The following is a 26,554-nucleotide window of genomic DNA, read 5'->3' on the forward strand; positions in this document are numbered from 1 at the left end:
GCACAGACTGCCCTTTGTACCAGCTTGCCATAAGAGGATGCATGCAAAGCCATCAGCCTGGGAAGGGGGGCTTGGGCCTCCCTCTGGGCAGGAGGCAGTTTGCTGATCATTTAAAGGTCAGTCAGGTGCCACCTCCCTGTGAGCGAAGACTAGGGCTCCTCAGCCGGGGCCCAAGCTCATGATGGGCTAGGTGGCCACTGGGGCTGTGCACACCTCCCTAGGGACTTGGGGAGCCTGGAACAACCACAAGTGGGAACTTCATCAAATGGCATTTCAGCGACTTTACTGAAATATAGTTATATGCCATGACGATGATGTGCAAAGGATACAGGTCAGCAGCTTTAGTGTATCACACAGTTGTAGAACATCTTTGTTGCCCCCAGAACTACCTACGGTCTTTCACTCTCTGCACCTTTTCTGTGGAGCCCTAGCCTCTATCAATCTGCCAGAAAAACATTGTTTGAAAATGTTGACAATTCAAGTTTTAGTTGCTAACTTAACAGTTGAAAAAGTTATTTGTAAGTGTTGGCATGTTTTCAGTGGAGGCTCTGTTCCTCTTGCAGCTGGAAGAACCACGACAGATGATGAGCTGGAGGAGATGCTGGAGAGCGGAAGTCCTTCTGTCTTCACGGCAGACGTGAGTACCTGGGAGGCTGCAGCTGCACGCCTGCATGCACTTGACCTGCATTTGATTTCCAAAGCGGCCCTGAGTTCATCAGTATTTCTCTTTTGTGTTTGTTTTCCAAAGATTATATCAGATTCACAAATTACTAGACAAGCTCTCAATGAAATTGAGTCTCGTCACAAGGACATCATGAAGCTAGAGACCAGCATCCGGGAGCTGCATGAGATGTTCACGGACATGGCTATGTTCGTGGAGACCCAGGTATCTGCACACATGTCCCTGTCTCCGGTATGGTGGCATGGACTCGTGAACTCTCACATGAGATTCCAGTATAGCCGAGAAAGCCAGGATTTTGGATCCAGTCTCAAAACTCAGAAGTTGATTGCAGTTATATTGTGAGGCAGGAATGCTTAAATACTCAACAGTACAGGATTGGCTTCCCTACTTAAATTCCGTGTGTCTGCTGGACAACTTACTAGGCAGCCACAGGTGGCAGACTTTAGTTCAGAGGGATTTTTATTTTTAGAGAGACATAGAAATATAGTGTTGGAATTACAGGTGAAGGGGGAGATACAAAATCTTACGTGTCTATGTATACACACATCTGTGTTATCCTAGATTATGCTTGCACGCATGCGTATGTCTGTGGCATGAACTCAGCTCCATAAAATAGTATTCATAGAAGGAAAGAAATATACCAGATAGTATAATAACAGTGGGATGGTGGGGATTTTAATTTTCTTCTCTAAAGTACATGTATTTTTAAGTGTCTGAAAGGAGTGTGTGTTAGAATGATAATTGGCAGAAATGTTTAAAAGAATAAGCTGGGAGCTATAGTTCATGATCAACCAGGGATGTGAGGATGGAAGGAGCATAGGCAGTTCCTCACAAAATCCAAAATCCAGCATAAGATACAAGTTGGTGCGTCCTGTTAGGTGTGTGGATATGTTCGTTCTGACTCCTGGACCTGATATCAGGCTCTTGGTGATGTTTCCAAGATGGAGTGAGGCCTGCATGTGGCCATCCACTGATTCAGGGGTTAGGATTGTGTTGACGCCCATGCCATGGGAGTGTCTGTGTCCGTGTCTTAGGTAGATTGTGTCCTCATGCCCCCAAAGGCTGGTTTTGAATCTGCTCTGGGAGGAGCAGTCTGCTGAGATGTTTCGAACCTGATCCGTTTATTTTCTGGATTATGTGAGGGAGGACAGAAAGTCCATCCTGTGTAGGACTCATTCCCCATGTCACTGACCTTTGGAAGAACACTGTTGATTTTGAGGAGGTTTATCATAAAAATATGTGGAAATCTCAGGTTCTGTGTGATTTCTGGGAAAAACCAGTAGCCCCTGGGGCAGGGGGCGGGTTCATGGGGTGGAGCCCTTGCTTCCCCACACTAGAAGTTTCTGCCAGCTTTGTATTTTCAGGGAGTATTCTGAAGAGAGCCACTAGGCAGTAAGGACAGTATGTTGTGTTAGTAATTGTGAAAGATTTTAGAGTACAGAGACTTTGATCTTGAGGGTTCTACACCCCACGTATGGCCTTAAGCTTCAGTAGGAAAATGGCTGTATCAGTTTTGTTTCACCATGTCTCCTTTTAGAAGTTTGTTGGTATTGCGTTATTTGTACTTCTTTAACTCAAACTGTGTGCATAGTCAGAACTGCTAGTAAGCTTGAGGTGTGAACACTGAGGTAATTGTACATCATTTCCCACTGCTGTACTGTCACTGCTGCAGACTGTGTGCTGTGGACACGGAGGCAGGTATGGTTCCCCTCCCATCCACCTCCCTGCACTCTCCTCACCCATACTCTTCCTTCATCTAGTCTACTTAATATTAAGCAGATGGTGGTCTAAGTTTACTGACATTTAAAGAAATCACCACAGTTTTCCACCCACTGGAAACGACGTCATTGTACATTGTGTGTGTGTGCGTGCGTGCTGGGAAGGTGTCAGGCTGTGCTCACCTTCAAAAGGCACTCCCATGCGAGAGCGCCTCTCAGAATGGGCTTGATACGCCTTTAATCATCTGCATTGTCACCCGACCCTCTCATCCCCATTCAGTCTTTTTAAAGTATAAATTTTGATTACTTTGTGTTGGCATGTTTATAACATTCTCATCTTTTTGTAAATGTGAGCAACATTTGGTGCTCATTCCTTGCATATGACATCCATGTGAAGACTTTATCAGTGCTCTGTCTGCCTTAAGATATGTGCTCAGGTCATTCAAAAACATTCTCTGAGTCTGAAACTTTGTTTTAAGGGTGAAATGATCAACAACATAGAAAAAAACGTTATGAACGCCACAGACTACGTAGAGCATGCTAAAGAAGAAACAAAGAAAGCTATTAAATATCACAGCAAAGCTAGAAGGGTGAGTTTGGTTTTTAAGAATTAAAGTGCATTCTTCTCTTCATTTGGCTTTAAGTGTAATATGTCCACGTAGTCCTCCTTTAAAGGTCTTCCAGTAAATACATTCTTATATTCTTATTTCACTTTAAAACTGAAGTGATGATTTTGCTAAAATTTTTTGAAGGTTACGTAGGCAAATGTGTTCTGTGACCTTTATGTTCTGAGTGGCTGACCTCATGTTTCTCCAGAGGCCCCTGTGTCTTGCGCCACTATCTGGAGGGGGATGGAGAACTAACAGGATGGGAATTTTAGAAGCTGTTGGTTACACACTTTGTTCAGTGAACCGTGGCTTCTTTCCTTGGGTTGCTTGCTAATTCTCTGGTTTGGAGGGTGAAGGGCGCTGCTGAGACTGGACGTGTGCTATGTGGCTCCGAGTTCAAGCTTTGTGAATGAGTTTACCTGAATCCTGAGTGTGTGGTGTGTGAGCAAAGCTCTTCGAAGAAAACAGCGAAATGACAGAATTAAGCTCTGACTCAGGGACAAGTTCTCTCTATGTTCCATGGGGGTCCTGGTCTGGTAATCCTTGGTTTCCTTCTTCCCAGAGTGGAGAAGGCCCACCCAAAGCACACACCACTGCTTCCCTGCCCTGGTAGAGGGCTGTGAGGGATCACAGGGCCTTTCTGGTTGGGTGGTTTCCCTTGCACTGCCCATGGCAGTCTTGTAAGGAGGCAGTTCCAGAGTGCTGGGAGGAAGGGAAGGGTCAGGGTGCAGAGTGCACTGGGCAGGGTGCTGGCCTCCACTCAGGGGCATGCCTGGGCTCCACTCTCAAACTGTAGGGCACCACACTCTGCTTTCTCTTGGGCATATCTGTGTTCGTTCTTTGGAACATGAGAACTGCTTGTTGATGTTTTTCTGTATTCACACTTTTTAAAAGTACTCCTCCATGAAGTGAGGTGCTGAGGTCACAGGTGAGTTCTTAGCCGACTTCCTGTGAAAGTCACTCACCAAGGGCAGATTGCTTCATTTCACTGTGACATTTCACTGTGACATCAGTCCAGTGGACATGTTCATGAACAGTTGATGGGTTTTACAAAGATAACAGCCCTACTGGGAAGTACAGACTTATCCACTGGGCAAGCCTCACTGTGCCGCACAGTGTCACCTGCTCAGAGAGGTGGGCCTGGGTCAAGAATCGTCACCATCTCTGCAGGGAAACCTCTGACACCGCTTGTTCAGACTTCTCACTCTGCTCCCCGGATGGCAGCTGTCCCCCTCCTGGGTTCCTAATTTCTCCCCTGCACTGGGGGTGCTGTGTTTTCTGGGGTATGGTGGGAGCAGTGAAGGGTTTAACTGCTGGCAGTGAACACAAGAGGAACAGAAGAGGGTGAGCTTATTCCCTACATTGCTGGTCTCCTGTTGTCCTGAACTGGCCCTGTAGCTCTGTCCCAGGACTGTCGTGGGTCTCAGCCCCGGAAACTTACCCAGATACTGTGACCTGTAGATGGAGCTGTGTCCATCTCATTGATGGAAATGGATATCCTCAGGGTTCTAGAGCCGTTCATCTCCAAGCCGTCTGACCTGTGAAATTAAGCATCACCCTTTTAATAACTAAAGACTGTCAAACAATGAATCAGATGTCCTGTAACTTAGATTTTAAAACCGCTTCCTGTGGATTGTTTTACTTTCAGTGAATGATGTCTTCTAATGTGGTGTGATAGGAAATTACCATAATGTAATCAGCTTGCTTTTCTTTGACAGAAAAAGTGGATAATTGTAGCTGTGTCAGTGGCTCTGGTTGCTGTAATTGCTCTAATTATTGGTTTATCAGTTGGCAAATGATGATGTGGATCACGTCCATGTGCATGCCCCCCTGCCAGCGAGGCAGTAAGTAACTAACAACTAATCTACTTATTAACTTTGCTGATGAGCTAGTAGTAATGCTTGCTCAATTTTAATGTACTTACAAGTCCTCCCAGCCTGCCAGCAGAGCAGAGCGGGGCCAGGAGTATCACTTGGCAGTGCGTGTCCCTGGCTGCAGAGGCCGGTCCGGCTACCACGGGTACTGAAGGTTAACGGGCTGGTAGAGGGTCATCTCTAAACAGAGGCCTCCATCTCATGTGGCCTGGTAAAGCCTCTGGGTCCCTTGCACTCCTGCCCAAGGTGCACTCACGCTCCATGTAGCGACTACACAGAGGCACTTTCTCCTTGAACTGGCGTTTAATAGTTGAATGTACCTTTTAAGTTTTTAGCTTTTGGAATAGCTGCGATACCTGAAAGTTGCTCTGTGCGATCTACCCACTGGTGCTGTTACTGTGGGTTGGAAGGAGTGGAAGCAGAGTTCTCTGGAAAAGTCTAGGGCCTGAAAGTCCTTCCTCTCGCTGGTGCCCCTGTGCCAACTCCAGTGATTTTCCCGTACTTCCTTACAGAAGCAGACTGTTCAGTTCGCATGCCTGGTAGTTCAGGGATTCTGAGGAGAAAAGATAATTACTGATGAAAGTGTTTTTGTCCACCGTATGTCACCTTTCCCCAAACTTCATACATTTTATGTTTCCCCTCGGGTCTCTTGTTCATTTGGGAGCCTCCTCCCCATGGGAGCGCTCCGGTGAGAATGCTGGCTGGTGTGCTGAGCCCCTCGGCCCAGCGTGTCGGTGCCCCCATTTTGGGGTGCTGACGGCTGCCCTGGAGGAGCTCATTCTTTTGTCGTGAGAGCGACTGTGGCCCCAGGACAGACAGCAGAGTAGAGAGGAGGCCTGTGTGCGGCTCCACCACTGTTGTCAGCCTGTGAGAGTTCTGTCCCTGAGTGCACCCGGAGGCCCTGGGCGCGTGCTGCGTGTGGGGAGAAGCTAGCGCGGTCCATGTGCTGCCCTCATGCGCCACAAGATCACACTGGAACTTGTTTCAGAAATAGGCTGGGGATGGTGAGTTGGTTGAAGTTTGTTCTTTAGAAGGAAGGAGGCTTAAAAAAAAAAAAGGGAAGGAGGCTTAGCACTCTGTCAGGACATTGATGTGACTTTCCTGATGCTGTCCTGTTAGCTCTGCTGGAAAAATAGTGTATATAATTTCCTTCACTAACATAATTGCATTTAAAAATATTTTTATGATTGTTTTGGATATGTATTTTCTTAATTTTTCGTGGTGTTCATAGTATGGTTGGTTGAATGTGGTTACAGCAAAGATTAAAAATGATTTTTAGATTGGACCCAGTAATGGTGTTTGGTAAGGCCATTGAGTAAAAGCAGGTTTTTCAGTGTGACCCTTGGGGGAGCAGTGGGCTTACTGTGGGCCCTGGGCCTGCGTGGCTGTGTACCCTCATGTCTTTCAATATGAACGCAGGACAGCCCTCATTAATAAAAACACACCAAAGTGCACACCAACAATTTTTTTTTATAGAAATGCAGTGGTTGATACCTATAATACTTTGGAAAAATTAACTTATTCTTTCAGCAAATAGTTCAGCAGACCCTCCCAGTAGGCCAGACACAGAGTGTGGGCACACTGTGGAGGTGATCCGAATCCCACAGCCTGCAGCGTGGCCAGGATGGTCGATGTCCTCCTATCTGGAGACAGGTGGAGAGCGTGCTGTGCCCATGGTTTATGTCTCCTAGGGGGTCAAGCCATGACTTTACCCCAGAACAGGGCTAGTGCCCTGGGCTGTGCTCTGCCCACTAAGGGGGCGGGCAGGCATGTGTTTGGCTGGAGCTGTTAGGGTGTCAGACAAGAATGTGGTGCAGTCTGTGGCATCTGGGGTGTGGGAGTTTGGGAGAGCACCTCCTCAAGCCAGTGGGAAAGGAAGGAGACGTGTGCACAGTGCCCAGACCCCCGCAGAGCAAGTACTGTGGGCAGGCAAAGTCCGAGCTCTCGGGCAGGGTGGCTGGTTTTCCCTGGGGACCTCAAGTGCATGAGCAGGCACTGAACCTGAAGGGTGGCTGCCGGTGGGAAGGAAGATGGGACCACAGGCTCGGATCGAGGTGCTGAGTGGAGTTCACGGGGCTGTGGTGGGATGAGGCTGGGGCTGTGGTCCTCATGCCAGCAACGTGCACAGCTCAGACGAGAGGGGACGTCCCCAGGGCCATGCTCCCTCGCCCCCCGAGTCGCTGACTGAAAGGTTCCCGAGGGCCTGGCCCATGGACTGTTGAGAGCTTGGTGGCTGCCAGAGCTCCTGGTGCACATGCTGCCTTGGAGCCGCGGTGAGGCCTGCACGGGCTGACGGTCAGTTAGGGAGATGGCCCTGCCTCAGTGTCGTGCTGCAGGGTGCCCTTCATTGTTGTGACTTCTCCCAGTCCTGGGATGAGAGCAGGTTCCTTGAGCCACAGGTGGTTTAGCTTCCCTCTGGGCAGGGTTGCTTGTTAACTGACACCTAGCGCAGTGCTGTTGCCCGGGTCCGGGGACGTGGTGGAAGACCCTCCTGGACCTCCTGGGTTTCTTACAGACTGCTCGTGTGCCTTGGGCAAAACACGCTAAGGAAGCTGTCAGCAGACGGGACCTTCATCTAGTGAAAGGGATTATAGGGAAAAGGAGGGGAACTGGGTAGGAAAAATCAGAGAGGGAGACAGGACATGAGAGACTTCTAACTCTAGGAAACCAACAAGGGGTGGTGGGCACTGAGGAGGGCACTTGATGGGATGTGCACTGGGTGATATGCTGTATGTTGGCAAATCAAATTTAAATTTAAAAAATGTAAAAAAAAAGTCTTGAAAGGATGTGCAGTGCGCCCCAGGAATCGCAGTCTGCAACTAGTATGATCAGTAGGACGTGTTCATTAAGGGCCCACAGGGCCCCAGGGAGGCGTTGCCTTTGCCCCGGGAGCAAGTAGCTGTTTTGACACCACCTATTTTCACTTACTGCATCCCCTTAGCATGACAGACACGTGTGCATATCTCAGCTGGCCCGTGCACATTTCCTGTCCACCTCTCCCTTGTCTGTGACCTGGAGGACTTGTATTTTAAACTCTCAAATTCCAGGAGGATTTTGTTAAGAAATGACATTAGTGATTTCTTTCTTTGGATACCTTGGAAATTAATTAATGTTTTTCTTTATCTTTCAGAAAATGATGTTCATTATTATTTGTGTAATTATTTTGCTTGTGATCCTTGGAATTGTCCTAGCAACAACACTGTCATAGCAGCCAGATCCCAAGAGCCACTCTCCCTGGAGTCACACCACACCTGCAGCAAGTCCATGTCCTCCCAGTCCAGGACTGAGCTCCAGGCACTGTGACGTGTCGTGCTGGGTGCTGGTCTCTGGTCAGAGAAGGCCAGGGGAAACTCAAGGGACACATCATTCAGGGGAAGTCTGTGTGGGATGGGTGTGACGAGTTACCCCAAACATCCCTGGACTCTGAGCAGCACACAACAAAAATGTAACAATGTGAAACTTATTTCAATGGCCTTAAAATAAGGAATTATTGAAAATTTCAATTTTTTTTTTATATTTCAGTGTTAAAAATGCATGTGAAGTTTAATAAGGAATATTTTGTTAGAAAGCTCGTGGATGTCGGGTCTGAGCTTTCCTTCCCTGTCCCCTCCCAGCTAACATGCTAATTGAGACGTTTTTGTACTGTGTTTAATTTGTGTTTGTTTGCAACAAAAATTTTTATCACAGAGCTGTTTTGTAAGATATCTATAATTTTAAATGTTTATATTGTTTAATATATTAACATCTTAATTTACTCCATTTTTATATATTGAGTATTGCCTTTTGAAAGAAACTTCATATTATCAGAACCTCCTTTGCACAGCTGTTTACAGTTTGCCGTTGGCATAGCACACATGGGCTGCAAAGCCCCTGAAAAGTCTTTCAAGTGCCTTCTGTTGATGCTGATTTGTGAGGTTCCAGTGCACCTGACACCCCCAGGAAAGCCCTCATTGTTGTACTCCTGTCCACTCCTCTGTACTCACGTCCACTGCCCGAGATAATAAATCAGTTACTGCACTGTGAACGACCACGGCCTTGTGTGTATTCATTAGAAATAGTGTTTATGTGCTCCTGTTTACTTCAAAGGTGGTGAGAAGACCGAGATCTCAGACTTTCTAAACTCATAGAAATTATTTCCAGACGTTAACTCTTCTAACCATAAACTGTGCACAGATTGCTTAACTGCGCTTTAAGTGCTTACTGTTCTGCTGAACCTCAAAAGTGAATTCACAAGGTTGATAGGAATCTATGATAAACAAACATTTGTATTGCCCATTAATGTTTTTTAGTGTAATATGTGTTTTATTTTTTGACTTGTAAAACGTAGGAGTCTTACTAGCGAGTGGACAAGCTAGCGGCTGGTCAGAGTTGTAAATGAACGTGAAGGATGCTCAAAATGTCGCTAACTCACTGCTGTCTGCGCCTCTGTTCTGATGTCAGTTCTGACTGAGGGAGACATTTTTGATTTTATGTAGTAGTTGTGAACATCGAGCAGTTTGGAGACTGTCCTTATGTAATACAATCATGCATTCCACCCTAACATCCGCATCCAGCGGCCTAGCTTAGACTCAGGTGTGAACGGATGCATTCGTCTGTTTGCCGATTACCGCTGTGTACTCAGTGTTAGGGGAGGAGTGTTCTGGCTATCACGTGTGTTTTTAAAAACCTTTAAATGGCCTGTGAATGGGGTGTGCTCACTGACATGTGCATATGTTGGAAACATGCCTTGAGGGATCTTTAAATATTTAGCAATCATGCTTGAATTAGTACAGCTTCTGTGCACCTGTCTGTGTAATCATGTCCGTGTGCAGATGGCGTCCCTGTGGATACCGGCCTGCGTCTTCCTCCAGCCCTGCTTCTGCCTCATACCAGTGCGTGGTTCTGGCCACTCACCCTCCATCTGAAGGCCTCACTGGATCTGTGCTTTTGTGGATGAAGTTACGGATTTCTTTTTAAATAAACATTTATGTCATCAGCAGCACGTCTGTGTGTGTAAGCCTCAAGCACCTGTTTGAGGTGAGATTTTAAAAAATATACCTACAGGTTTGTGTGTTACTTTTTATCATTTCTTCAAATATTTTATGTTTACATTTAAAAAAAAAAAACTGCCAGAGAACCGAAAAAAACTTTACTTTCTGTCTTGTCAATTCTGGAAAGATTTTTGGGGAGATACTTAATTGCATATCCATTAATAAATTGTTCTACTAAGAAAATTACTTGTGGCCATTATTATGTATCATAATGTAATGTGATTTGATGATGTTAGGGCTCTTGATACATTTTGATTATTTGATGATTTGTGTTGTTATTACAGTTCCTCTGTGCTCACGTCTCAGATGTCAGCTGTGCATGTGGAGAGGCCTGTCTGGGTTCTCTGCTTATGACAAATGCTAATTCAGGGGACTTGGGTTATATTTCAGAGTCACTGGCTTCAAAGGCTTATGTCCACTCGACGGATTCTCCTTTGTTGATGGGGTGGGGGATGGAGTGCCCCAAGCTGTTCATTGTCTGTATTTCTTAATCCTCTTTCAGAATTTTTCTTAAGTGGGATTTCCTAGATTCATAATCCTTAAATTCTAACTGTACTAGAAAGTGATGTTCAAAACCCAGAATTGTAAAGAAGAAAGTGAACTCAGCCCTGGAGGGAGCAGGTGGTAGAGCCAGGCTGCCAAGCCCCTTCCTCACTGTGTCTCCTTTCTAATTGCCATCTTGATGTACACATGCAGTAAGCTCCTCCATTTGTACTTCTTATATGTAGTTTAGAAGGTAAAGTAATGGATTTTGTTCATTTGAACCCTCTGGAGCTTCTGGGGGAGTCTGAAACTGGCCCACTCTGAGGACAGGGAGGGGCCCCCGATAGGCAGTGGGTGCAACAGGCAGGGAACTCCCTCCAGTCTTGTCCCAGGTGATGAGGAGCAGGGTTTGGCCCTGTCCATCAGCATTTGGGGTTCACGGGGAGGCCTTAGTGGGGTCCCACACCATCCAGCTGGCCTCAGCGCCACATGCCCCTCAAGGCTGTGGCCTGGAAAGTTGCTCCCACTCTCCCACTGTGGGAAGGACAGCGGAGCCCCATCCCAGGGATGGGAGGGTGAGGGACCACCCACAGCCCAGGCCCAGCTGTGGGTTGGCTGTCCTCTCTGTGACCTCTGCCAACATTTCAATGCATCTAAAGTAACCACCTCCCATGAGCTTGAAACAGGATCCAGTTGGACTAGAATTCATACCTGCAGGGTTGCAGGGCAGCCCCAGGCCGGCAGCGGGCCAGGGCTGAGGGGTGCAAGCTGGGCCGGGGCCAGTGCAGAGGGCATCCCTGGCGTCCCTCGGCCCCTCCCACAGCAGCCTGCAGTCCACCCTGCACTTGGCTAATCCCGCTGCTCCCTGTTAGCTTTGGCCCGTGTGCGCGGTGCAGAGGAGACATGCAGGGCTCAGGGCTGATCACGGGAGAGCCCACTGGTGGTGCCCGCGATGGCAATGGGTACATCTGGAGCTACCAGGCTCCAGCCGCCCTCCACCTTGACCTCAGGGCCATGGAGAGCCTGATGCCTCCATTTCTGCCCTTGGGCTGGGGCCACTGCAGGAGAGGAGGTGCACTCAGAAATTGTAGAAGGTGGCTCAGGCCTTGACTTCCCCACAGGGTAAGTTCCAGAAAAGGCTGCCTGGAGTGCTGGAGAGGTCTGCCCTGGGTGTGACCTTGGTCCCCTCTGAGAGAGGAGGTGTGTGGGGTACTGAGAACCTCGAGGGACCACCGGCCAGAGTGGACAAGGAGTTCCACACCGCCTCTCCCCCCACAAGCGGGCCAGGCCTCTGCATGTTGCTTGTTTCCCACTGGGTGCCCTGGCTGCAAGGCCTAACTAAGGGCAGACAGATGTGGGAGGTGGCAGGGATGGCCTCTGTGGCATCTGCCTCCATGTGCTGGGGCTTGCTGTCTCAGGGCTCAGACCCTGGGCAGACCCTCCCTGCAAGAGGGGGTGGTTCAGTCTGCTGGGACCAAGCACCCCCAGCTCAGGCAGCTCCAGCGCCCACCCGAGTCCCCTGGGCTTCCTTTGGCAGTTAGGGTCCGGACCTGGACCCAGGATGCCCCAGGCCACGGCTGCTTGTGCTGTAGGCTGCGGCAGAGCAGCAGAGTGCCATGAGTTCATCTATGATGCCTGTATACTTCTATGACTTTTGGTAAACTTATAGGCTTGTGTAACCACGCACCCTCCGGCTTTAGGATATTTTACACACAAGCACATGCACACACAGCACTAGGAACTTTGCAGAATGCTTTCTCTTACTGACTCTGTCTTTTCTGGACATTTTGTGCACACGGACTCAGTCCAGCTGCTTTTCAACATCCCACTAGTGGGGTCCATCCATTCTGTCCCACGAATCCCTAGTTTATTCCTTTTTATTGTTTTTAGTGTAAACCACACTTTGTGTATCCACTCAGCACATCATGGACATTGGAGCCGACCACACGTCTAGCCATGGTGAGTGGTGCTGCCTGAGCATTGCGTGCATGTGTGTCTGTGGACATACGGTGTCCTCTCTTGGGGACATTCTTGGGCCACACGAAGGTGTAACTTGCTAAGAAACTGCATCTGCAATACCCTTTCCCAGCCCTGCAGGCAATGTGCAGGGACCCCAGACTCCGTGTCCTCACCAGCACAAGGTGCTTCGTGTGACACCGCACTGTGCTGTCCGCTGTGGTTTAATCTGCATTTCCCCCCAGCTCGTGAAGTGGAGCACCTTTTCATGTGCTTATTTATCATTCATTGATCTCTCCTAGTGAAATATCTGCTCAAACCTTTTGCGCCTTTTAAAAATTGGGCCGTTGGTCTTTTTGAATTATAAGAGTTCTTTGTATGATCAGGATAAAATTATTGTTTGTACGTGACTTGTGTCTTTCAAAGCCTTAAGAGAAGAAATGAGAAAAATACACCTGCAGTGCCTTTGGGGAATTCCTGTATATATTTTTTTTCCATCAAATTTGGGAAGTTTTTGGCCATTATTTCTTCAGATATTTTTTCTGACCCCTCCTCTTCTTGCCTTCTGGGATTCCTTTAATACATATCTTGATATTCTTATTGTTGTCCCCCCTGGCTCTGAGGTTCCGTTCATTCTTTTCCACATTTTTTTCTTTCTGTTTTTCATATTGGGTAACGTCTACTGATGTAACTTCAGGTGCTCTGATTCCTTACTACCTGGAATCCACCACAAAGCAAATCTGTTGCTGATGCTGCACTTTTCAAACTCTGGAGTTTTCATTTGGATCTTTGTTTTTTTTAAAAAAATAATTTCCATCTACTTGAGAGTCATTGATTCATTGCTGTCATACTTTTAATTCCCTAAGCGTGATTTCCTTTGGTTCTTTAGTCATATACACAACAGCTGCTTTGAGGGATGCCTGGGTGGCTCAGTGGTTGAGTGTCTGCCTTTGGCTCAGGTCGTGATCCCGGAGTTCCAGGATCAAGTCCCACATCGTGCCCCCTTCATGGAGCCTGCTTCTCCCTCTGCCTATGTCTCTGCCTCTCTCTATCTCTCATGAATAAATAAATAAAATCTTAAAAAAAAACAACAACAACAACAGCTGCTTTGAATCTTTGCACAGTGAGCACCTGAGGACAGAGTCTCTATCTACTGCTTTTTCCCTGAATAGGGACCTGTTGGCATAAAATGAATAAACCTTTAAAAATCTTTTTTGAGGAAAAAGGAAAAGAATTTTATTCAAGCCCCAGCTAGGACAGCTGCCCAGGATATACAGTCTTCATGAAGAAAAGTCCTCTGGGGAAGGAACATTTGGGGCAGGGTTAGAATTTTTTTTTTTTTAACATAAAGTTACAAATCATCATGGTGAAAGACATTCCAGAGAGTTATAGACTATCCTGTGTGTTTAGTATGTGAGGCTGCATGGCTCCGTCTTTTGGAAATTTAGGGAGATTTTACTCTTATTTTATGTTTGAGGTTCTTCGCTTAAGGTAACTTGCTAACAAAGCAGATGTTCAGTGTGAGCTCAGGGCAGAACCAGAGTCCCTACTTTGAGGGGTGGCAAAGTCCTTCTGACCTCAATAGATGTTATAGCTTCCCTGGGGGCCCGGGAGGAGGGCCTGCAAACCTAAAGTTGGAGATTTCCTTGAAAGTTTCCTATCTGGGGTGCCTGGCTGGCTCAGTTAGTGGAACATGCGATTCTTCATTTCGGGGTTGTGAGTTTGAGCTCCGTGTTGGGTGTAGAAATGACTTAAAAATAAAATCTTTAGGGGGTCCCTGGGTGGCTCAGTGGTTTAGTGCCTGCCTTCAGCCAAGGAAGGGCATGATCCTGGAGACCCGGGATCGGGTCCCACATCGGGCTCCCTGCATGGAGCCTGCTTCTACCCCTGCCTGAGTCTCTGCCTCTCTCTCTCTCTCTGTGTCTCTCATGAATAAATAAGTTAAAAAAAAAATATATATATATATATATATAAACTTTTAAAAAAAGGAAAATTTCCTTTATTTTATCATAACACACCTTAATGTTGTTTCACACATCTTACAGCCTATTGTTTAAAGCTGGACACTTCAGATAACATATTATGTCTGCGTGTTGTCACAGTGAAGGCTGCAGAATGTGGCTGTGTTCTGGCCCCTCCGTGCTGTGTCTGTCCTGGCTCCCTAGTCAGTTCTGTTTCTTTACTTCTTGCTTTTCCTTCAAGTCTGCCCTCCAAAGGGTTCCCTTTGTCTGCATGTGTCAGTGGTCAGCCCATGATTTGATGGAAGTGGTTCAACCACCTCAAGCCAGGAGGGCTGCCCTTCTCTGCTGATGAATCTGAGCTCAGTGGGCAGTGTTTTCAGTGTCGGCTGTTTTCCGGTCACCATGACTTTTACTATCTCTGGGACCCCCCAAAGTATGTTTCGTGATGGGTGAGGGGCCGCAGTAGGCCGGGTGTGTGTGCCTGCTTGCAGTCTCTATGCCGCCCTCCCCCTTCCTTGCCCTCCTCTTGCCCCATGCCCTGGAGGCTGACCCCTCATGCCACATCACCTGGCCTCTTGCTCTCTGGCCTCTGGCCTGGTTTGGCCAATGGGAAGCGCAAGGAGGAGGAGACAGGTGGGGTGTTTGTTCGCTGTCCCCACCTTTCTTCAGGACCACATCTGTGTTAGCAGCTGGGGAGTTTGTTAGAAAATACTGCAGACATGATAGACATGTGCTGTTCCCAGCTCTGGAGGTTGGATGGCCGAGAGCGGGGTGCCAGCATGGGAGGATGAGGGCCCTGGTCCTGGGGACAGACATCTCCCTGTGCCTCATGTGGCAGAAGGGCTGGGAGCTCTGTGGGTCACACGTGAGGGCGCTAATCCCATTCGTGGGGGCAGTTCCCTCATGACACCATCACCCCCCCAAGGTCTCACCTAACACCATCACACCAGGCATTAGGATTTCAAGATGAGAATTTGAGGGACACACACACATGTTCAAACCACAGCAGCAGGGTCCTGCTCCGGTTCCCACCACATGGGGACCCCAGCTCTGGGAACATTAAGATCCCCAGCCTGCTGCATCCGTGTGCATCCTGCCCTTACGTCTGAGCGGAGCCCTCTCTGAAACGTCTCCTGGTGTAAGCTCTCTGCTGTAAGTTCTCTTTCTTACAGGGCCCTGTCTGGGGCAGAGAGAAGCAAGGTGGCTGCCAGGTGCTTGGCTCAGGGGACGGGGCGGTGGTGGGGCTGTCTGCCGAGGGGGAGTGCGGAGGGGGTGTCGGGGGCTAAGAGCCGAGAGCTCTGCTTTGCCAGCACCAAGTCTGTCATGCCCTCAGGGGCGAGCCCCCTGTTGTCCCAGAGCCACGTCCAGGACCTGAGGAATGTCCCGAAGGCAGAGGGAAGGTGCCAGGCACTCGGTGCCGCATGGCCAGGAGGTCCCAGCCTCTGTCCCAGGACAGTGAGCCCACAGGTGCCAACAGGAGTGCAGCTGGGGGTGGAGGTGCTGCCACTTGGTCTCTGCCCCCGGCTCCTGGCTGCGGCCTGTCCTGGTGGGTCGGGCGACACTGCTGGCTGCTTCTGGTGGCTGTGCGGAGTTTCTGGTGTCGTTGCTGCTGGAGGAGGTTTTGGGGGTTTGTTTCCAACTGTAGATAAGAGGGAGGGTTCGCTTGTTCCCAACCCCCCCAATCTGTGGCACCATAGCAGTTCAGTGGGAGGATGTGGAAGCAGATTTTTCCCGTGTGTCCGCCCAGAGGAGTTGTCACGGGACTGTGGATGCAGGTGCCCACTGTACGGAGACGCCCAGGAGCATGCATCTGAATGCTGGACATCTCGGAGGGTGCAGGGCTGGGGGCTCAGGGTGGGCAGCACCCTGGACAGATTTGAGCATCCTCCTCCCCCTGCCCTGGCTTCCATGGGTTCTTTGGAGACACTTTTCTAGAGAAAATGCTGTGACATCTGTGCTTCTGAGCTGTGCAGTGGGCGTCCAGACAGTGATCTGTAGGGAGGGAGACAGAGGGTGGGCGGGCTACACGCAGGCTGTGGGGCAGGAGTGGGCAGGGCCCCTGCTGTTCGCAGCAAAAAAAAAAAGGTGGGAAAGCCCTGCTCCCCAGCTGACTCCTGGTGCCATGCAGTTGGACTTCTGGGCCTTTCTGAGCATCTGAGGCAGGAAGTATAGACATCCTTATGGCTTCTGTGGTTTGCTCCACCTGCTTCTTAGTTCGTGTTGTTCTGATGTGGGAAGCTCTGCCTCCTTCCCCCCAACAAAGAGGTGGGCCTGCTCCTCCCTCCTTGTTCCCCTGAAACATGCAGCTCTTTGGCTTGACAACATGTAGTACACCTGCGTGCCAGGTGGTATTCCGTGTAACAGGGACAGAGTGGTGAGCCATCCGGGGAGAGTCCCTGAGCCCACAGGGTTATCATCTCGAGGAGGGGGACGGGCAATAACCAAAGTGCTGAGGTAGAGTATGCAGTCTCACAGGGGGTGAGGAGGGTGTGGACCTTAGACACACGCATGTAGGGAGGTCCAGGAGATCGGACTAGAGGTGATAGCTGAGTGGTGGCACGAAACAGGGGAGCCTGTGATCCATTTGGATTTTGGGGGAGGAGTTTCCAGGCTGAGGAGTAAGTAGGCACAAAGGCCCTGCGGCAGGTGGCTGCTTGGGGTGGCAGGATGTGAATCAGACAGTAGTGTGTGTGCTGGGGGTGGAGGTGGGGAGCCCGTCGTTCAGTGCCTTGTAGGCCTTCCCAGGGACTTTGGTTCTCGCTCTGACAATAATGGAAGGTTGGAAAGTCACATGTAGATGGTTGGTCTGGCTTTCGTGTCCTGAAGGCATCGCCCTGACTCTAGTACTGAGACCTATCAAAAGGGCCAGTTAGGAGGTTATGGCAGCACCTTGCACAGACCACAGTAGAAGGTCAGCCAGATCCCTAGGCCATGTAAGGAGATCCTCAGATACGTGAAAGTGCTGGCCCGGGGCCTGGGTCTGGGGGCTCTGGTTCAGGACACTTGCTGAGGCCGGGGCCCATGCTGGGCAACTCATCGTGGCCACAGCTGACGGCTGGAAGCAGGACGTGGGCCCCACACCCTCCCACCTGCTGCCCATCTCACTGGGAAGCGGAATCCGAGTGGGATATTTGAGGAGCGTCTTGGCAGAGGTGACAGCAGCCCTATGGCCATCCCCTCCTGCTGGGGACAATGTGCTGTGGGACTGACTGTGCCTCGGACCTCCACGATCTGGCTCGTGGGAACTAATGCAACAGCACAGAACTGGGTGGTCCCTGGTTTCCCAGGTTAGTGGATGAGCCCTCTCTGTGGACAGGCTGACCCTCGGCCATGCACGCCCCCTGCCCCTGAGTTAGCGAGAGCCTGGTTCCCACGCTGCACCTATGAAGGAGATGGAGGGAGGGAGGGGGGAGGACCCCTGCCTGCAGAGGGAAACAAGAGAGGTGAGGCTCAGGGAGGTGGAGAACCAGGGAAGGCGGTCGGGAGGTGCCTGTTAGGGCCACAGCCTTGGTGGTGGTGGGGCGCTTAGCGAGGTTTCCAAGTGCCAGGAGCTGGAGTGTTAAGGCCCCCAGAGGGATCCCTGGGTGGCGCAGCGGTTTGGCGCCTGCTTTTGGCCCAGGGCGTGATCCTGGAGACCCGGGATCGAATCCCACGTCGGGCTCCCGGTGCATGGAGCCTGCTTCTCCCTCTGCCTGTGTCTCTGCCTCTCTCTCTCTCTCTGTGACTATCATAAATAAATAAAAATTAAAAAAAAATCTTTAAAAAAAAAAAAAAAAGAAAGACCCCCAGAGATTGCCACAACCTCTCTGCAAATCTACAGTTACTCTGAAATAAAAAAGAGTGAAAGAAAGCACTTCTTTGGATTAGGAGTCAGGTGTCCCAGAGCTTTTGCAAGAAGCCAGCCTGGAGGTGATAGCCAAGAGCATCCCAGCGAGGCTGGCCCTGAGGGACCGATTAATGGGTTTCTTCTCAAGGACTTCCCACTTGTACTCTGTATTTGCCTTCCAGAAGGACTTTTCACAGCTCCACCCCAACCCAGGTGACACAGCCAGGGTCACGGGCCTTGGTCCTCTAACCAGGGGGCATGTATTGTCTCTTTACATCCTGTGATGCCAGGAGGCCCCTGAAGGCTGTCTGGACCTCTTGGCCAAGTCTTGTGACCTTCCGGGGACAGGGTGCATGCCTGCACAAGGGGCCATGTGGTGCCCTTAGGCCCCTGCCCTGGCAAATAGGCTCTTTTGTTTAAAATCCTGCTCACTAGCCCTTCTCACATTTTTCTGATTAATTGAGGTAAATGCATCTGTAGGCAAAGGAGACACAGACCTGAGAGAAATCAGAGCCAGATACAATGTGTATGTAGATGATGCTGGGATCCCGATTTGAACAAAATCCACTGGAGTATTTCTGAGATAACCAGACAAATTTGAATTTGGACTGGGTATTATGGGCTGATAGGAAGGAATCAGCGTTAATTTTGTTGGATGTGATAAGGCCATGGTATCACATTAATAAAAAGTCTGTGTCCTTTTTTAAAAAAAGTATCCAGAATATCATCTGCTCCACGTTTTCAAAAAGCCAAAAGCAGAAAAATTAGCAAGGAAGTGTTGCCTCTTGTTGGCATCAGGGGGAGAGAAAGACTCTTGGGCGTTGGCCCCAAGGGGCGCATTCGCATTCGGGGTGAAGGAAGGTGGCAGGGCTCATGGGATGGGTGATGACCGAGTTGGGGAGGTGAAGGGTGAGGTGGGCCCTGGCAATGGGTATCAGGGGGACGTGTGGGATGTTAGGTCTGGGGAGGCAGGAAGGCCCGAGATAGAAGGGGAGGGTTCGTTCCCTTTGCAGAATATTGAAAACCTATAGCAATGATTCATACCTTTATTCTTTGAAGCTAAGAATCTACATTTTGGGGTCTTAAATGTGTAGATATGATCGTCCTTTGACCCGGATGCCCACCCTTGTTCATTTCTAAACAGTGTTTTCAATTTTGACTGTCTCGCTAACATGGGTGTCAGTGAGAGAACTTCTGAGTATGCAGGACAGAGGATGGCTTGCTTGTTTGACGAAGACCAAGAGGCAACAGGGGTATAAGGGGACTTTAAAGTGGATGGAGATAAGCTTCAGCATTCTGGGTAGAAAGATATTTTAGGAGCGATTTTTTTCCTCCCATATTTTTGAAAATGCCACCCAGTGATTCTCTCTCTTTTTAAAGATTTTATCTATTTATTCATGAGAGACACAGAGAGAGGCAGAGACGTAGGCAGAGGGAGAAGTAGGCTCCCTGTGGGGAGCCCATTGCAGGATTCGATCCCAGGACCCTGGGATAACAACCTGAGCTGAAGGCAGACACTCAAACTCTGAGCCCCCCAGGCGCCCCACCCAGTGATTCTCCAATTCGTCTAGGAAAAGTGAAAATGAGATTTCTTTTTTTTTTTTTTAACATTTTTTTAAATCTTTGTTTATTTATGATAGTCACAGAGAGAGAGAGAGAGGCAGAGACACAGGCAGAGGGAGAAGCAGGCTCCATGCACCGGGAGCCTGATGTAGGATTCGATCCCGGGTCTCCAGGATCGCGCCCTGGGCCAAAGGCAGGCGCCAAACCGCTGCGCCACCAGGGATCCCTGAAAATGAGATTTCTGATGATAAAAGCTAATAAGGAAGGATCTCCCATAAATAACATTGAAAGGTATTGTGACACAATAAAGAAGACGGTTCAGCGTGGTGTCAGTGGCGGGGCATAGGAAGCAGTGAGGAAATCACTGGAACTTTCTAGCAGGTTTGATGGCCTGTGACGTCCCCTCCCATGACGTCCCCATTCCTGCGCCACATCTGCCCGTCTGTGCCAGGTCTACCGTTTGCATCCTCACCGTCCACGTGCATCCTTGGCCGGGTTGCCTCAACTCCCTGGGCCTCAGTTTCCTGGTCTGTGAGTTGGATCTGATGGAGATGATGGCACCGGCCTTGTGGAGACGGTTGCATGCACTTGTGGTGGTTATTTGGAAGAGGTCGGCTGTAGTCGCTGCAAACAGGAAGCAGGCAACAAGGTCTGTTTTCCATTCTACTTCGTGATTCTATCTGATTTACACAGAGTTAATATTATTTATAGTTGTTTTTGTTGAGGGGGAACACATAACTTAGACATTTTATTTACTGTGTCAAAGTGAGGAAATCGTTGCACTTGGTGCGTTGACACTGTTGTGCAGGCAACTGGGCTCGCTGGGCCCTGGTGTTGTCCACTGGAGGAACCCTGTGCCCCACAGCCTCTCACCTACTGTCTGCGTGGATTTGCCTGCTGTGCGTGTGTTGGGTCACACCCTGTGTCTTTCCCCCCCAGCCTCCTTCTCCCCAAGTGAGGTCCTCACCACCTGCAGGAAACCCCCCACCTGCAGGTACCCCGGCTCCACTGCACTCCTTAGAGACAGCACCACCTGGTGGACCCTGCTGCTGTCTGCAGCCAGATGGGACCACCTGTTGTGTCCGGCCACCCAGCAGGTGATGGCCTTCACCTGCCACCTCCTAGGGGCCGTGGACAGACAGGGCAGGAGGATCCCGGGGATGGACAGGGCAGGACGCTGTTGCTCACAACTTGTGCTCTGGCAGAGAGATGGACTTTGGATGCTCATAAGTTGGGTGTTGTGCAGAACGCAGCCTTGGGGAGCTTGCTTGTCCAGGGGTGTCCCTGTTTTACTGGGGATGGGTGTAGGGACATGTGCTGATCTCTCCAGAGCTCAACAGACCATACACTCACCTGTTCATTCACCAGGTAACTACTGAACTCACATGGAGATGTCCCCCTGGTCCCGCTGCTCCTTGACAGGCTGCTCTCTGCATAGACCCTGGAAGCACCCTGTTCTGCTGGGTGGTGTGGGGTCAGAGCCCAGGGAATTCTGGGCTCGTAGGCAGGGTCAAGTGGGGCAGCATGACAAGCAGGAGGGAGCCATCTGCCCAGTGTGCTTTCTGGGGTGGGACCAGCTCTATGGGAGTGGGGAGCAGCTGCTGGAGGCAGGACCAGTGAGGACAGTGGCATGATTGGCGGGGTCAGGTGGTGTCCTGCCTTCCTTCCTGCCAGGGTCAGGCAGGTGACATGCCCAGCTGGTGAGGGGCGAGCGGGAGGTGCCACGTGGGCTCAGCTCCTGGTTTCTCTTGCAGGAAGTGAGGCAGCTTTCTTGGAGTCATGGAAATGTGGCCACGTGCTAGGGACAGTGGGGCCAAAGACTGGGTTCTATGGCCTTGGGGCATCCCCATGCCAGCACAGGGAGAGAGCTGTGAGCCCACTAGTTTCAATTCCCACTCATACAATAGGCACATCCAAAGTGATCCTTCCTCCCTGAGGGGACAAGAGGGGAGTGGTCGGGACATTTCATTGCTGAAAGTAGGGGGGTAGGAGAAGCAATGAGTGTTTTGCAGCCAGCCAGTGCATGGAATCAGCTGTCCTGAGGAGCCCTAGCCCCCGGGACCTAGTTTGGGGATAGCGTCTATGCAGATGGAAGTTAAGACCAGGTCACACGGCGGTGAGTGGGTCCTGATCCAATGACTGGTGTCTTCACACGAGAAAAGACTCAGACCTGTCCACATAGAGGAGACGCAGGGAGTGGCCCCTGAGGCCGGATGCAGGGATGGGAGTGATGTGTCCACATGCCCGGGTGCAGGGGAGCCAACAGCCGCCAGAAGCTGGTGAGGAACGAGGAGTGGGCCCTACAGCTGAGTCCCGGGAGGAAGCTTCTGCGCACACCTGACTTCGGACCTCTGGCCTGCAGACCCGTGGGCACACTTCTCCGCTGTGTTTGGCCCCAGTGCATGAGACTCCCTAACCACGCTCCAGTTTGCACTGGGTCTCCGTGGATAGGAGGCACACAGGGAAGTGGTCTGAAGCTGGGGTCGTGCCTGATGTAGCAGGAACTGGAGCACAAGTGAGGTTTGGAAGCTTCCTCACCAGCCTGATGGACGATGGGCGAGCCCCTCGGCAGAGCTGGGAGCGCCAGGGCCTGTTCCCCAGGGCCTCCCTTCATTTGTTCCATGTTGTTCAGGGCTTGGGGTTCTGCAGCCTAAATGGTGAGGTCAAAGGGCATGAGCCAAAGGAGGGAGTTTTTTGGCTCCTGTGACTGACAGGTCCAAAGGGTAGCCCTGGCTTCGGCCGGCTGGACACCAAGGCCTGGCTCTGTTGCAGGGTCCAGACTCTGGTGACCACCTCCCCCTCACCCCCCAGACCCTCGTGTCCTCCTGGGTCTCATGCTCAGCAGTTTCTCTGAGCCCCGGCTGCTCAGGGTAGTGTCCCTGTCCCCGTAATGCTTGGAGAGACCACTCCGTTTCCAAATGGCACCAGCCGATTCTGTGGTCGACTCTCAAGGGAAGACTTCACGGGATGGTTGTCCCACCACGGCCAGGGGGACACGGTCCTGTGCTCTGCCCGGAGCTGGGGCGTGGGGTCAGCGGCCCCTGTGTTCATGGACGGAGCATGGCAGACACTGGTTCTCAGAGGAAGGAGGGACCTTGTGTCCGTAAGATGGTGGAATGGGTACTGGGTGCAAGATTGTGCATCCCAAATTCATGTGTTGAAACCTAACCCCGAGTGCGGTGGTATTGGGAGGTGGGGGCTGGGCAAGGGGCTGAAGTCCTGAGGGTGGGGCCCCCATGGCAGGATTAACCCCCTTATAAAACAGACCCCGGCGCCATGCCAGGACACAGCAAGTGCACGACCACGGTGGCCCTGTCCCTACACCCCCTGCGACTGGGGCTGACGGCCTCCCACCCTGCTCTCCGGGGGACGGCTGGAGTAGAGTCTGCACAGAGACCTCGTCTCTCCTGTTTGGCAGGTCCCGGCGGCCAACGCTGGGAGCAGCTGGAACTCCTGTGCGTGGCCTCCCTGTGTGGCCTGGGCTTCCACACAGCGTGGCCGTGGATCCCAAAGTGAGCGTCTCCGAAGGACCAGGCAGCAGCTCTCCCCTATGACCCAGGCTCGGAAGTCACACAGTGTCACTTCGGCATAATCACTGGCCAGCTCGCGTCCGAGTGGTGGGAGCACAGACACCACCTCTGCACAGCAGCAGCGGTGACATCCTTGTAAGGAGACCCCAGGGGACAGGGCAGTGCGGGCTTCTTGGAAACCAGGGTCTGTCTGGTGCGCTGGCTGCTGGCCTGGTGTGCGGGAGGCTTCCTCCAGCAGAACCTCCGTGACCCAGGCCGGAGTACGCCCGTGGGGGTAGATGGCGCCCTCCACCCATGAAAGGGTATGTCCCCGTACTAAGCCGTGGGACACATGAGCACGACCTCCTGTGGGACTAGTGTCTTTGTAGATGTGATCACATCAAGATGAGGTCCTAGCCCAGTGGCTGGCGGCCTCGTGGGAAGAAGTTCATGGAGAAAGTCACCAAGGGACAGAGGCCCCATGGGGGTGCAGGCAGAGAGGGGACTCCCAGGGGCGGGAGGACGTGGAGGGGGTCCCCTGCAGGCTTATATACTAAAAACCATTGACTTTTATACTTTAAATGCGTTAATCATATGGTGTATGAATTATATTATAATAAAGCTCTTACAGGGGGAAAAAAACCCTCCACCAGGAGGGGGACCTGGTGCCTCCCACACCCAGATTTTGAACTTTTAGCTTCTGAACTGGAGGAGGATACGTTCCCTTCCAGCTGCCCGGTTTGTGTGCTTCCTTATGGTAGCCAGTGAACAAGACAGTATGTATGATTTTCTCAAACTGGAATTTTTTTTTTTAATTTTTATTTATGATAGTCACAGAGAGAGGGAGAGAGAAGCAGAGACACAGGCAGAGGGAGAAGCAGGCTCCATGCACCAGGAGCCCGACGTGGGACTCGATCCCGGGTCTCCAGGATCGCGCCCTGGGCCAAAGGCAGGCGCCAAATCGCTGCGCCACCCAGGGATCCCCATCAAACTGGAATTTCTCGTGGGGTGTCAGAGGCCCAGCTGGTCCATCCCACCTGCCTCCTTCTATCCCACGCCGCTGTCCGCCAAGCACGCCCAGGTGGGGTCACCTTCCCATCCCTGTGCCAGAGAAATGAGATGGGACGACTGCAGAGCCAAAGAATGCACCGTGTAAGTTGGGGGAAGCTCCTCAGGAGACAATTGGGGGGCTGTTGCAGAGTGGGGGGGGTGCAGGCTCAAGAGGGGACGTCAGAGGTGTCCAGTACCAGGAGCTCAGGGCAGGGGTGGGGCAGCTTCCCGAGGGAGGCCCCGCCTCAGAGGGGCCCACGCTGACCCTTCAGTGCCCTGCTGGCCTCCGCATGTCCTAGTGTGGCCACACCCCATGGACGGGACGGCTTGAATACTTCCCTGTGGACCTGGCCAAAGGGGTGGAGATCATGGTCCTGTTACCTGATTTGGGGCTGTTACCTTACACGTCTGTAGCGTGGGACCTGCTCACCTCCACGGAAGTGAGTGTTGAAACTGGAGAATAAAGCATGAATAATTGAAAACGAAGCTTTTGAAGTTACTGCACGATATTTAAATAGCCTGTGGCTGAAGGAAACTTTTAAAACCAGTCTCTTGGTAAAAGAGGAAGACAAGCAAAGTGAGGGGATATAGCTCAGAGCAGGTGCTGGAAGGAAGCAGGGCAGGGCTCACATCCAAGTGGATAGTAGCATTCAGATGAGGCAATCTGGCTGCATTTGATGACCCATTGCTGGTGTATTTTTTTGTGCCATATTTTGGACTTTCTAAAACTCAGTGCATATTTGTTAGAAGAGCAAAACAGTCAAGGCTCAGAGCTAGGAGTTGCCAACCCAAACGTCCCCTTAAATAAGCGTCTGGAACAGGTGCATGGAACAGAGATATGACCTTCACTTCCACAAGGGAATTATGTTTTCTCCCACCTTTTCTCCAAATAGATGGAGCTCTGGGCTGTTCTGCCTCCCAATATTGATAGACATGGGAGTATGGGAAAGGTCTCATTTTATTATAACCTGGTGGTAAGTAAAACAGCTGGACAAGTGGCTAGTGCCCAGCCTCAGTGATGGGGAGGCAGCAGGGAGCAGGGCAAATGCAAGCCCCACCTGAAGAAGCAGCTGCCCCCTGGTCCCAGCTCCAGCTTGTTCCACCAACCATCCACCTCTGAGGTTTCAGAAGCTGGACATCTGGATCTTGTTGCAACTGATTTAATTTTTAAGAACCACTCCCTTAGGGGATCCCTGGGTGGCGCAGTGGTTTGGCGCCTGCCTTTGGCCCAGGGCGCGATCCTGGAGACCCGGGATCGAATCCCACATCGGGCTCCCGGTGCATGGAGCCTGCTTCTCCCTCTGCCTGTGTCTCTGCCTCTCTCTCTCTCTCTGTGACTATCATAAATAAATAAAAATTAAAAAAAAAGAACCACTCCCTTATATGAGTCAGAGGTGGGGCAGCCTGGGGTTAACCTCTGCAGTGGTGCCCTAGCTCCCAGGTTGGGGAGAATGCAGACAAAGGGACCTGTCCGTGGGAGGCAGGAGGCAGGAGGCAGGACCGCTGGTAGGAATGTTTCATGGGGTGGCTACTTTGGAGAGAAATTTGGCCCATTTCTTAAAAGAGTGAACGTGGTCTCATCTGACTCAGAATTTACTCCTAGATATTTGCCCACAGGGAGAGAAAACGTACATACCCATAAAGGCCTGCATATGAAACTTTGCGACAGCACTTTGCATAGGGGCCCTAGACTGGAGACGCCTCAGATGCCCGTGGCCAGGGAGAGGGGACACTAGACATGGTCTGTCCACGCAGCGAGACACCACCAGCACTTCGGGGAGTGAACCCACCCAGCCCAAGCCAGCGAGGTGAAGGGAGGCAGACGCAAGAGGCCGCGGAGGCCCCACTAGAACAGTGGCTGCCCGAGGCTGGGTAGGGCTGCAGGTGGGAGGGGGCTTTCTGGGCCAGGGAGATGGGCGGAGAGCTGGGTGCTACCTTCCAGCAGGTGTGCCGCATGGTGTGGAGACAGTCTCTCTGGTGTGTTCAGGAAGCCGTGGTCGCCCCCCCCCCCCCGGACTCGGGAGTCCGCGGCGGCCCGAGGACACGCTCTGGACTTCCTCCCTGCGTGGGCTGGTGGCCCGCGGGCAGCTGGGGCGCCCCGTCACGCCCGGCCCGGGCCAGGCTCTGCGCCAGCCGCGGGACGCGGCTCCTTTTTGTCCTTGGCAACTGTTTTCTTAGAAACCGCGGGGTTAATCGAATCTGTGCCAATCAAATCCCATTTCCTCACTGACCTGCCGACCCTTTAAGAGCTGCTTACCGAGTCTCAGCCAGCGGGACGTGAATAATTCACCGCT

The 26,554-nt window shown here is 51.2% G+C and overlaps 1 protein-coding gene and 1 long non-coding RNA gene across 5 annotated transcripts in view; both read left to right on the top strand.

Annotated features, from left to right (window-relative positions):
* Positions 1 to 10,095, top strand: part of STX2 (syntaxin 2) — a 34,852-nt gene extending 24,757 nt beyond the window's left edge. For 2 of the 4 annotated variants that reach the window (XM_072722609.1, XM_072722611.1), the window contains exons 7-11: positions 564 to 637; positions 749 to 886; positions 2,880 to 2,990; positions 4,727 to 4,852; positions 8,013 to 10,095. In XM_072722609.1, the coding sequence (XP_072578710.1) occupies positions 564 to 637; positions 749 to 886; positions 2,880 to 2,990; positions 4,727 to 4,807 (404 nt within the window). In that variant the 3' untranslated portion in view covers positions 4,808 to 4,852; positions 8,013 to 10,095. Of the gene's footprint in view, positions 1 to 563; positions 638 to 748; positions 887 to 2,354; positions 2,381 to 2,879; positions 2,991 to 4,726; positions 4,853 to 8,012 lie in introns of those variants that run through there. The other 2 variants (XM_072722610.1, XM_072722612.1) reach the window with 2 other exon arrangements.
* A 1,044-nt stretch (positions 10,096 to 11,139) lies between these two features.
* Positions 11,140 to 25,408, top strand: LOC140594320 (uncharacterized). The gene is made up of 5 exons (XR_011995042.1): positions 11,140 to 11,517; positions 12,286 to 12,354; positions 23,120 to 23,366; positions 24,042 to 24,362; positions 25,154 to 25,408. It is a non-coding gene; the product is annotated as an uncharacterized lncRNA (long non-coding RNA).
* Positions 25,409 to 26,554: the final 1,146 nt, after the last annotated feature.

This window comes from Vulpes vulpes, chromosome 10 (genome assembly GCF_048418805.1).
Source record: "Vulpes vulpes isolate BD-2025 chromosome 10, VulVul3, whole genome shotgun sequence".
Classification (NCBI taxonomy): Eukaryota; Metazoa; Chordata; class Mammalia; order Carnivora; family Canidae; genus Vulpes; species Vulpes vulpes.